Here is a 12579-nt window from a genome sequence, read left to right as displayed (position 1 = left end):
GGTGTGGGCCTGTGTGGCTGCACAGTCTCACGCAGTTTCACACTTAGTACAATGCTCTGCTCTCATTGTCTCAATATTCTAAGATTTGAACACGAAGACCCGTTTTCACTTTGCACTGAGCTCCACAAATTGTGCAGGGCATGATGTACGATGGGCACTTCAATTGTGTTCTTTCCTGTGGGACTTTATATGGATAGGGCTACAAAATCTGTTGGCAGAAGAGAGGCAGAGAATTTGCTCACACTGTTGTCACGGCTGCAGCTAGTGGGGTTTTGCTCAATTTAACCACAAATTCACAATGCTCCGGGCATCTTTAAGTTACACTACAGGATCTAAAGGGCTTTCCATGTGGCGCTAGTGGTAAAGACCTTGCTTGCCAATTCAGGAGACAAAAAGAGATGCGGGTTCGATCTCTGGGTCAGGAAGATCCTATGGAGGAGGGCATGGTAACCCACTCCAGTATTCTTCCCTAGAGAATCCCATGGACAGAGGTACAATCCATAGGGTTGCAAAGAGTTGGACCCGACTGAAGTGACTTAGCACGCACATATGTACAGGATCTAAGGTGACTGTATGATATTCATTCAACTGCCCATTTGACATTTAATAATGCACAAGTAGTTCTGCAGAAATCATGCAGTGTGTAACATGGCAGCAAATGCAGCCGGAGGCAAACACTAGACAAAGATACATGTGAGTTGTGGGCTCACACATCTTTAATGAAAGTGGATTGAAGCAAGGGCTTGGTACTATTCTAGGTTCTTGGTACTATTCTTTAAAGAGAGTGGATGGAGGCAAGGGCGTGGTAGTATTCTGTGCTTGGAAAACAGCATAGGTAGGTCAATACTTTGAACCTCAGATTCCTTATCGGAAAACTGTGGGGAAACAATACCTACTTAACAGATACTTTATATCAAATCAAATCAAATACACGAAAGCCTTTCAATAAAGCCACGTGACACCATGGGCAGGGCCAGAGGTCAGCTGGCTTAGGTTCTAGACCCAGCTTAGTCTCTTATGGGTAAACTTCAGGTAAACTTGGTCTCCATTTTCTCTTCTTTACAATGGGGCTAAAAATGGGGCTTCCCTGGTGGCTCAGAGGTTAAAGTGTCTGCCTGCAATGCAGGAGACCTGGGTTCGATTCCTGGGTTGGGAAGATCCCCTGGAGAAGGAAATGGCAACCCCCTCCAGTATTCTTGCCTGGAGAATCCCATGGACAGAGAAGCCTGGTGGGCTACAGTCCATGGGGTCACAAAGAGTCAGACACGACTGAGCGAATTCATTTACTTACTTACTTACTTACCTCATAGCAGAGGTTTGTGAGAAATTAAGATAATCCACATAAGGTGCTTAGCAAACTGCCTGCCATGAAATCTTGTAAAAAACTTGTGTATGTTATTGTTACTGTTCTTGTTGATTTTCAGGAAAAAGGAAAATGGATTTGAAGTCTAACCTATATTAAATATGACATTTGTTTGGCTAAATGCATTTTAAGAACACATAGTTTGAGACAACGATCACTACGAACAGGCCAGCTTACTCATCTGATCAAGAAGAGATGAGGATCTCTGTTAGGCAGGGGACAATTGGCAAGTCATGAGGCAATGAAGTAAAATTTTAATTAAAATTAAATGCTCTCCAATCTAGTAACATTCATAATCCATTCACTTGATTGATTCAGCAGTTACCATATGCCACACTGTGCAGATACAGACCATAACCCGGCAAATCTCCATTGGAGGGGACAGGTGAGTCAACAGGTGGGAAGTGAAGAGGGTGTGAACGTTAGAAGAGAGCTTACGCAGTGCACAGGAACACAGACGAGCACATGCGTAACTCAACCAGCATCTAGGAGTCACTGGTGATTCTAATACCATCATGCTTAACCATCATGCTCAACTGATATTCAAAAAGTTCATTCAGTAAGTATTTACCGAATTCCTGTAATGTCTCTGGCACTGTTCCAAATGTTAAGATGAAAGGACCAGTGTCTTGAGAATCTATTCCCTTGCTCCTTGCCTAACCTCATGATTTAGGGTGAGGATTCCCTCAACTTTTCCATACACTCATATCTCACCTGTTCTCTCCTGTGAACACTGTGTGTTGTGCCTTTTATTGTTCTGCCCTCTTTTCTAGCTAGAGCTGTTCAGATTGTTCTTGGAAGTAGTAATTTGGGGCTAACAGGCTAAGTATCTCCTCTGGAAATATGAAATTTCATATGGAAATATGATTACCATGGGGTGGAGGTGAGGATCAGACCCCAGATTGGCAGGGTGATTCTTGAGTGTCTTAAGGGCAGAAAAGATGCCCTATCCATGTTTTTATCCACAAGGTGCAGTGCAGCATAAGGTGGATGGTTATCACTCTGAAATGGATGAATGAGTGAGCGACTGAATGAATAAGGCTCACACATTAATAAAAATGGTATCGGGATTCTAGATCCTGGGGTAAAGGGATAGATAAGAAATGTGATGGTTAATGGAAGGGTCACCCACGGTGATCAGCAATTTTTCCCATAGGAAACTAAAAATTAAAAATATTTTAAAATTGGGGCCAGACTATGATTTCAGGGCAAGGAGAAACCTCCTCCCAGTCCTCAGTGACTCTTCCTTTCTATTTCTGGCATAAAATTAGCTGCCTGAAGACAAAGCTTTTTGTTCCACAATTAAAGATGCAATTAAAAATGCAAATGCCTGAAAGAGTGCATATAATGCTAATGAGTCTCAAAGTACACATGAAGAATCAAAATCTATTCCTCTTTAAAGGAGGCCCCAGCTTAGGAGGCAGGCTCTGAGCAGTGGGAGGGGTACAGGCCCTACCCTTTACCTAACAGGCCCATCTGGCAGGTTCTTTCATAGACTTAGTTTAACTTAATCCTAACAACAAGTCGGTGAACAAGGTATCATGTCCATTTTATAAATGAGAAGTTCAAGTTTCAGCAACTGATCAACAGTGAAGTCTGGACCAGAGGCCAGGTCTCCCTTGAGGAAGTCAGTGTAAAGTATAAATGAAACAGGAGGTCTATCAATACGAATATAACCTCTGCCCCTAGAGAATCCACTTCCTCCTCACTGTTCTGTAGCACAATGAGCACGGGCTCCGTGGGAGGCGCGCCTGGGCAGAGAACATGGGCTGGCCATGTGGCACCATGCTCTTTTTAAATCTCTCTGGCCCTGTACAAGGCTCTTCATCTGTAGAATGTGGATAATAATCATAATTGTATTTAGCACTGCTATAAAGCTTAAATGAAGTGACAAATAAAGCACAGGCCTCTCAGTGTGGCTCTGGCAGCCAGTCCTGACTTTTGCACTGTCCTTTCCAAAGCTCTTGGGTTTCCCAAGTCTAGACCATCTCCAGACTTTCTGCCTCATCTTGTCAGACTGTTTCAGGTACTTGGTCGTGTCTCCCCCAGTTTTAAGAGAGGTAAGAAACTCTGGGGCTTCCCAGGTAGCTCAGTGGTAAGGAATCTGCCTGCCAATGCAGGAGACATGGGTGTGAGCCCTGGGTCAGGAAGATCCCCGGAGGAGGAAATGGCAACTCACTTTAGTATTGGTGCCTGGGAAATCCCATGGACAGAGAAGCCTGGTGGGCTACAGTTCATGAGGCTGAAGAGAGTAGGATGCAACTGAGCACACACACAGCGAGAAACTCTGAATCCAAAGTGCTGCAATACACTGTATTTCTGAAGGAGTAAATGATCATCTCATCAAAGAAGAACATATGAGTGAATGAATGAGAGGCAGTAGAAATGCCTTTGTTGGCTAGCCCTGTGCCAAGTACTGGGCAGGGGATGCACACAGGATTATAACATGTCCCCTGGGGACATCAGCTGAGAGCATGTTGGGTCCAAGGCTGGAAGGGAAGAAGGTAAAACCTGACTTGTAATAAAGTTCAACGATTTCATGGCTCTACCTTAAATAACCTTGAGAAATTCATAGCCAAGTGAAATGGGAAGCAACTTTGCACTGGAGCCAAGTTCCCTGAACTGGCTCCATCCTACATTGTTCCCCAGGTTGCCTGGGAAGCCCATCCTCAGGTTACAGACCAGCAATACAGTGGGGCAGGAAGTACAGTGGAAGGATATATTAATGTTTAAAGCAGCAGCAGAAAAAAGACCAGAGCCTCTTACATGATGACGTTGCTTTCCCCTCCCACCAAAATCAGTCAGGGGAGAACATCTTTCTTCTAGAATAAAAACCCATCAGGATGAAGAATCCTGGGTGAAATCTATTTGCTCAAGATTTCCCTCAGTGTAACTTCCAGTCCTGTGTCTCTGGAATGGGAAGATTAAGGTTGCTGAGAACAAGACACAGATGAGGTTCACCCAGAACCCTGCCCCTACCCCAGGTCCTCTCACTAAGAAGGTATAGGCTATATGTCATGGTCTAAATGTATTATTGAATTAGGCCTCAGCAGAAAGAGGGTCACAGAGTTCAGCAGGCAGGTGAAGCTGCCTGAAAGGCCTTGCAGACCCAGATGTGTCCTGGAAATCCCAAAAGGTAGTGCCTGTGTCCACAGGACTTGACCAAACTCCATGCACTTGATGATGGGTTTCCGGAGGGCTGACTACTCAAAGGTCTTGGTTTATATTTTAAGCTTGTTCTTTCACATCTCTACAGGAAAGAGAATCTAGGAATTAATTCATTCAACAAATATTTACTGAAGAGGCTTCTTTAGGCCAAGCACTGTGCCATAAGGCACTAAAGATATAAGAAAATTAAGACATTAACTGGGATTTGCAGGCCTAGTATTGATGGACCTGCCATTTCAGGGAGCTTTACCATAAAGCTGTAATAAAGACCAGAGTGATCCCTATTTTAATATGTGAGTTTTAAATACCAGTGGTCTTTTGGGTAGATTTCATTGTAGGAAGCCTTATAGGCTGTTGTGAAGATTAACACAGGTTAATAATTGCAAGGCATGTAGCACATGAGAACAGTTATGATATTGTCCTGCATCCTAACTGAACTGCCTGCAGATACAGACAATGAGAATCCTGATGGAAGAAGTATGATCTCTTATTCATCTCTGTAGCTAAGCATCTGCTACAGACTAGTATATTGCAGGTATATTCATGTGAAATCATGTTTGTTGAATGAAAGAACTGATGCTCTGATGAATCTTTTTGTAAAAGATTTAAACAATAGAGCAGGAGGCAGACCTCAACATTTGTCATATATAGGCTTTGAAGGAAAAACTGTCAAAGAAAGTACAAAGTTTGAGTTACCAGTTTAAAATGTGGATTTAGAACCACAGAAGGAAGTTAATAATTCAAATCCAGAACAGAAAACTGTGAGCAGAGGGCTTAGAGTGGCTAAAGAACGTAGAGGAGGAACGGGAGCAGTTGTAAGGATGGGATGCTGATGACACCCATGGGGAACTGGAAGGGGGACCCCACAGATGCTGACTCCAATGTAATGCAGGCGTGTTCTCTTGCCTGGGTCCTGTGTCATCTACCTAGGATGCTTTTCCTTGTCTATTCCATCTGCAAGCTGTAGACCACACCCCATTAGTGAGTCATTAAACCAAGTTAATGAGTTGTGACTTCCATTTTTTAAAGAATGAGAGAAATAGAATGGAAAATAGCAAAGTTTACTGTACATAAAACATAAACTTCAATAGTAAAATTTTTTTTTTCAGCTTTACGTGTGTATGTATTTACTGGGTCATGAGAAAAATGTATTTCTTATTTTGAGCAAAAAAGGCTTGAAGGCCTCTGAATTAACTTATATAAAATCTTTAAGAATTAATTCAGATATCTTTGTATAAGGTAGCAATAAAGAAAGGTTCTTGGCCTTTCTAGAACTAACTTTTCATACCACTCTGCATTATGACTGTCTTCCCCTCATCTCCTTGCCGCACTAGATGCAAGTTCCTTGAGGACGGGGCATGACTTTCAGGTCCTCAGTGTCCATTATAGGTTCTGGTACAGAATATACATCCAAAACACGCTTGATGAATGCATAAATAAATAAGAGTTACTGACTTTTAAACCTAAATTCACAACAGAAAGCTTATTCACTCGAACTCTTCAAATCAATATCTTTTATTAACAAATGAACAAGGACCAGGTTTCTCTTTTATATTCTTTCCTGTGACCTCTTACTCCCCGTCGGTGGACTTACCTGCTTTTCTTTCTTCCCGTCTCCATTCTCCCAGTGTCCTGGGTGCCCTTGGTTCTCTTTTATCAAAAGAAAGGATCTCTCCTTAGCCATTTGCACCCTTGAGTGAATTTAACCCCCTACTCTGACCTTTCTTGGTAGCTTTTAGATATAAAGGCACATCCTATTAGAAGGAGGAAAAGCCTTGTTCTGCTAGTGGGATGCATTTAGAGTTGATAGAAAGATACCAAGGGGAGTGCGTATTATAGCAGTAGAGAGACCTTAACCTGCACATATATGGAGCCCCAAAGTATATGCAACAAACCCATACCAGGAGCCCAGGTGGCATCTAGGGCTGAAGAACTGATAATGTACTTGTGGAGCATTTTGAAAAATATTTTATTCAAATTTTTAACGTTTTATTTATGTTTAAGGTTCTACAACTACATAGGTTTCACAATGCAGGAAATACACAATACACATAGCCCATTCAACCAAGCAGATCCAAATCATTGGCATAGAACATGTACAGCATTATTATTAGCGACAATCAACTCCATTTGCATGGCATGACCAAAGCACTTCAAGTGCCTTACAAAAAAGATTAGAAGAAGGAAAATAATTACAACTAGATTGGAAAATAGAGAGGGTTGGCTCAAGTTTACAACACTGCCTGGATAGATGTGCTAGTTCCCTGCCAGGCAAATACATCGCCATCACCAGGGGGACTATTTCTAGGAAGGGAAGGAGGCCAATTTCTGCATGAGCCTGAGAAGATGCATCGTCTTGGACACAGCCAGCACAGGGCTAATGTTGAGAGAGAGTGTGTGTGTGAGAGAGAACGACAGTGTATGGTGTGTAGGGAAGAGGAGGTAACTCCAAGGGGAAGGTGGTTTTGTGGTACAAAGAAATATTCTACTAAATCAGCTAAATTGTTTATTACAGAACAAAGAAGAAGCTTGCTTTCTGGCTTAGGTTTTGGCTTCATGGAATAATATGAATAGTACTAAAGAAATCCCATATGAAAGCCCTATAGTACAGTTTATCCTGTGTAAAAACCCCAAAGAAGTATTCTTTTTTAATTTCCCCTCTCAGCTAATCTGTTTCATAATCCAAGAGTCAGCCACTGTGCTGACAGAAGCACATTGGGATTCACAGCCAAAGCGCACTGAACAGCTGATACGCACAAGCTGGGCCCAAGGCAGCTGGAGTGATAGATGGCTCTGGAAGGCAGGAGATCCAACTCTGCCGCCAAGCGGCTGTGGGGCCCCTTCCTCCTGGGGAAGGAATTTCCCCTTCTGTAAATTAAACAGTGGGCCTGGTGATAGCTAAGATTCCAGCCCGAGCATTATATAAAGCTGAGCAGGGTAAAGGGGATAACACTCCAGGATGTCACTCTGGGATTAAAGACACATGCTCATCATCTGATATTTATATAATCAGAGAAATTTTGCTACTGACTTATTTTGAAACAGCATCTAGTTGACTTTCTAAAATAACACAATCAACTGGCACTAGTTCTATTTAAGTGATCTAAATGAAACAAACATACCTGAAACTCTACAGCCAAAATTAGTGTTAAACGAACAAACAACAAAGGTATAAACATACCAAATCATTTTGAGAAAGAATTCCATTTAGGCTTTTCTATTTCATTAATTAATGAAATTAATTAATTTATCACACTGCGTGAGAACAGGGCTAGGGGATCTTGTAAGTTCCTTCCCTCTGATTTGACTCTATTCATGGTCCACATCTTTTGCAATTCTATGCCTCTAAGAGTCATCTAGAAATGAGGTCAGACCTGTACAAGATAGTTTCGGTATCTTGTAAAGAAATAATTTGGGAAAATTGTCATGAATTTTCAGCTATTTTTGAGCCTTATTTAACAGGAGTTCCTCCTTTAATACAATATCCAACTATTAGAGCACTGACAAGACAATGTTCTTTATTACCTTAAGTCTTCATCTCTTTTGTATGTTATAGTTTTATTTACCATTTCAGAGAATAAAGGTCTGATTCTGAGCAATATTACTATTTCAAATAAGCCTATTAGTTTTACATAAAAGCATCATATCACTTCATTTCACTTTCCTAATCTTCCACAACTTACTTAAAAGGACTAAGTAGGTACTGGTATATTTTCAGCAAACTCCTCCTAGTACGTGAACATTTTTATGCATTCTACTTTTTAACAAGATAGCAACAATATGATCATTTTTCCTTCCAGTTTTATTCTATATAACTGTTTAATTTTAGCTGATTTATTTCTATCCTATTAACTTAGTTGACTTTTCCTAATTTGCTACCCAAGACTAAAGCATTTCAGGATTTAGAAAATATTTTATATCACAAGACCAGCAATACAACACAAGTGAGGAGAAACAGAAACAGCTGCTTTCCGTCGTATTTGTGATGTCACTACAAGGCATGTCCTAGGGTGGTTCTCAATACTTCCTTCTAACAGGTTACACAGACATGGACCAAAATAATCTTCAAAAATGCAGTTGAACAAATTTGGGATATTCATATTCTGATTTTTTTAATTTAAATATCAGGGCTTTTGAGATACTGGAGCTCCCTGGAATAAGAAGGGACTCTATGCTTGTCAGAGAGGCCAGCAAACCAAGGCCTTCGAGAAACTGCTGCCTTCTGGAATCCTCCTCCCTCCTTAGCCCTGCTGTACCTACCTAAGGCACACAAAGGATTCCTTATAGCCACAACGAGACCAACAGGACAAATCTATCTAAGTATACTACAAACGAATGTCTGTAACATGCACCTCTTGTCAAGACAAGACGGTGAAATTTCAGGTCTAAAGGATATGACCCTAAGTGGGGACCCTAAGTGGGACCCAGATCCCAAGAGAATACAGTGAGGATGGGCGTGGTTCCCCCAATGGTACCTGGATTCATTTTCACTATTAACTGGGCATCACTATCCTACTTTGGCCATTAATACTTACAATATCATTCTTATTATTATAAGTCATCATTTCTTTTTAATTGAATGGTAGCGGAATGAGGAATAGTTTCCTATAGGAATTAGGAAGATTTTCCTAATTCTGTGAAAAAAATAGAAATTAATGCTCTAATATGACATAAAATCCTCAAAGAAATATGATGCATTATTTTTTAATAAAGAACTGGGTATTTCAAATTTATTGAACTTTTATAGTGTATTGTTTTCTGGGGTTTTTTTAATTAGAGTCAGCACTGATAAAGTATATTTTGAGAGGAATATAGGAGGTTTTATGCTAAGAAGAGGTGCATGTTACAGTTGAGTGATGATGGACCTTACTCAAGAATTAATTATGGGGATGAAAGACCAGAAGGCATTTCAAGTTAAATCAATCATCTTTTTTTTTCTGATAAGTTAATGAGTTTTGTCAGGCAAGGAACAAGTAACATTTATGGTTTGAAAAACAATTTGTAATGAGATGCCACAGAAAAAAGTCATTCTACCAAACTTTAAGAAAAAAACGACATAACTGTTCGAGAGAGTACTGATTTCTAATCAATACACCAAAGTTAATAGGATAGGGGTCAAGTGAGCCAGGAAGAAATATGAGAATATTTTATTCCCATACTGATGGTAAGCAGATGTCCAGTACTTCAGCCCATATATTCAGTTTAAGATGCATCTGAACTGAAAATATTTCTTCTCACTATTTTTACTACAACCTGTGCTAAGAACTTTACCTTGGATCACAACATGGTCAAAGAACTTGTTAAGAGCAGGGGACCTTAACTAATTTAACATAGTTAATAACATTTCAAAAGCTTCTTCACAATGGTTAAACGTAAGGTCTTACAGTGGTGTACTGGCGAGCGTGGGTTAATGAAGAACACGTGTCCCCTTGCTACAAGGTGTTGCGGGGTCTCCCCGGGCTGAGGGCTCCCAAGTGCAGGTCCCAGTAAGAAACACACTGTCGCCTACCTGACACAGAGGGAACGTTTCTGATTGGCTCGCAGGGACCCAGACCCGCTGTCGCCTACCTGACATAGAGGGAACGCTTCTGATTGGTTCGCAGGGACCCGGACCCGGAGCTCATGCTGTGGTTCATCATCTGCTCTCGTAGGTCATGGATTTTGGCCTCAAATCGAGCGTAATCTGGGAATGGAAACGAAGATGGCAAGTTTGGTTCTGTGCTTTCAGCAGGTTAGAAATATCACACACTCAAGGCAGCCCTTTGTCCCTGTTGTTGGTTCCTTTGCCAAGAAACAGAGGGATGCACAATGCAAGACGAGTGGAATACAGAAGGTTCACTTTCATGTTATTTATTTGTAGACATTCCCAAGAGGGAAAGAACAAAACAGTTACTTCCCCAAAAGCAAACTTGAAAACATACCACCACCAAATCCCCACTATTGAAAAGTCCATGGGAGGAGGAGGTCACTTTCCAACTGAGAGACTGGAGAATAAGTGTATGGTGATGAACTGTGAAAACACCACCATTTACTTTTGCTAAATTCTTTTCTTGGGGTGGTGTGGTGGGGGCGTGAGGGGGGGATGTCTTAGAAGTTGATTACTTGGATAGTACCTCAATTTTGCCTTATATCTTTAATACAAAATATCACATGCCAAACTTCATCAATTCTAACACAATATATAAATTAGCTTCTCAGGAGATCAGGGTTAGAAAATATTAAATCTATTTTAGAAGCATGCAAAAGAAAAAATATAAGGGTCTTAAAAAATTAAGGAAGTATAATTATTAAAATATACTATGTCATCATAGGAAAAATTTTTTCGCCACATCAACCCAATAAAAATAAAGACAGAAAAATAAGTTTTAAGATACTTAGTAATACAGTCAGCATATAAAAAGAAATAATTTGAAGTTTTCATGTTCTGAATCCCAACTTGGTCTATCATCTCGGAACAACAGTATCTCACTTTAGGAAGATCTTGCTTTAGGTAGAAGGCTCAGTTTGCCCAGAAGATAACTGTGAACATGTTAATTCAAATTGTAAATGGTTCTTCTAATTGCAAAGCAACTCATCAGGAAGAATTCTAAGAGAGGTTCTCAATATATTTCAGAAAAAAATTGATTTTCAATTCAATTTATTCATAACTTTTCACAAAACTAGAATGATTAAATAAATATAATACAAGATGATCTACTTACAGTATATTTCAAATTTTTTATAATAAAAAGTTCCACAAAATCAAATTTAAATTCAATTTACTGAATATATATTGGTTGTTGTGGTATGGATTTCCATAAGGAAAATGATTTGATCTTGGTTTTCAACAACAGAAAATAATGAATTCTGAATGTTAAATATTTTTGAACTTTACTACTCCAAAGATGGGCTTCCCAGGTAGTGCTAGTGGTAATGAACCCACCTGCCAATGCAGGAGACATAAAGAGACATAAGTTCGATCCCTGGGTTGGGAAGATTCCCTGGAGGAGGGCATGGCAACCCACTCCAGTATTCTTGCCTGGAGAATCCCATGGACAGAGGAGCCTGGCAGGCCACAGTCCACAGGGTCACAAAGAGTGGGACATGACTGAAGCAGATTAGCACTCACTCCTGCACTCTAAAGATAAAACCCTAATAGCTGAGGGGAAATTTCTGTTGCTTAAACAAAGTCTGATGTTACCTAGATTTGGAAGGCTTCCTGTTCAAGACTTCTCTTCGAATAATTAAATCCTAAGTGATTAAGTGAGCAGAATAACATATTTAACCTAAAATCTATTAACCGTAATTTAAAATATTTCATTTTAGCAGGGAGAGAAAATACTTATTTATACAACCATCAATATGATGCTATATGCAGATTAAGTCATTCTGAGCAAGTCATATTTTCTTGCCATCCTATTAATATCCAATTAGCATTTATTGCCGGCCACATGGCAGATGTTATGCTCCAAGCTTCATGGATATTATCTCATTTCTTATTTAAATTACAAAATGAAGGCCACGGATGTTGTAAAAATGTGAAGCATATAAAAAAACATGGAATAAAAATAAGAGGTTCCCCCCCACACACCCCCCGTCTCCTCTCACTCTTGGTCTTCCCTACAGCATAGCCTGCAGGTACATAGACGGTGCGTGATGGACTTGCAGCCATATTCATCTGAATATACACATATACTCCCCCACACATGTGAGATCACAATTAAATGTTATGCTAATACTCTTTCCTCCCTTTTGAGCAGTGTTATCTTGGATATTTTCCTACCTTCTCTTAAATAATAAGTATCATGTTTCTTAATACCCTTAATTATATCCCACAGTTTAGACCGTAACGTATTTAACAATTCCCATATGACAGCCTTTGCTATCAGACGGGGTCCTGGTGCACGTGAACACACTCGAGGCAGGCCAGTAGAAAGCTGTAGCATGAGTATCAGTCAAGCTTTGCACAGACGTCACACGGTCCCCATGAGTGCTTTTTTGGAGAAAATAATCTATCCTGGAACATAGAGTTGGAACTGTATCTCCTGAGCCGTGCTCCACACTGTCAC

General features: G+C 40.3%; 1 protein-coding gene across 30 annotated transcripts in view; it reads right to left on the bottom strand.

Moving 5' to 3' along the window:
• DLG2 (discs large MAGUK scaffold protein 2) overlaps positions 1 to 12579 on the bottom strand; it is a 2233668-nt gene that overhangs the window by 154877 nt on the left and 2066212 nt on the right. For all 30 annotated transcript variants that reach the window (XM_070457186.1, XM_070457179.1, XM_070457180.1 and 27 more), the window contains one exon: positions 10100 to 10214. In XM_070457186.1, the coding sequence (XP_070313287.1) occupies positions 10100 to 10214 (115 nt within the window). The remainder of the gene's footprint in view (positions 1 to 10099; positions 10215 to 12579) is intronic.

The sequence above is a fragment of the Odocoileus virginianus genome, chromosome 28 (genome assembly GCF_023699985.2).
Source record: "Odocoileus virginianus isolate 20LAN1187 ecotype Illinois chromosome 28, Ovbor_1.2, whole genome shotgun sequence".
Taxonomy (NCBI): domain Eukaryota; kingdom Metazoa; phylum Chordata; class Mammalia; order Artiodactyla; family Cervidae; genus Odocoileus; species Odocoileus virginianus.
Note: the sequence above shows the minus strand (reverse complement) of the source record. Positions and strands in the feature narration are given on the sequence as shown.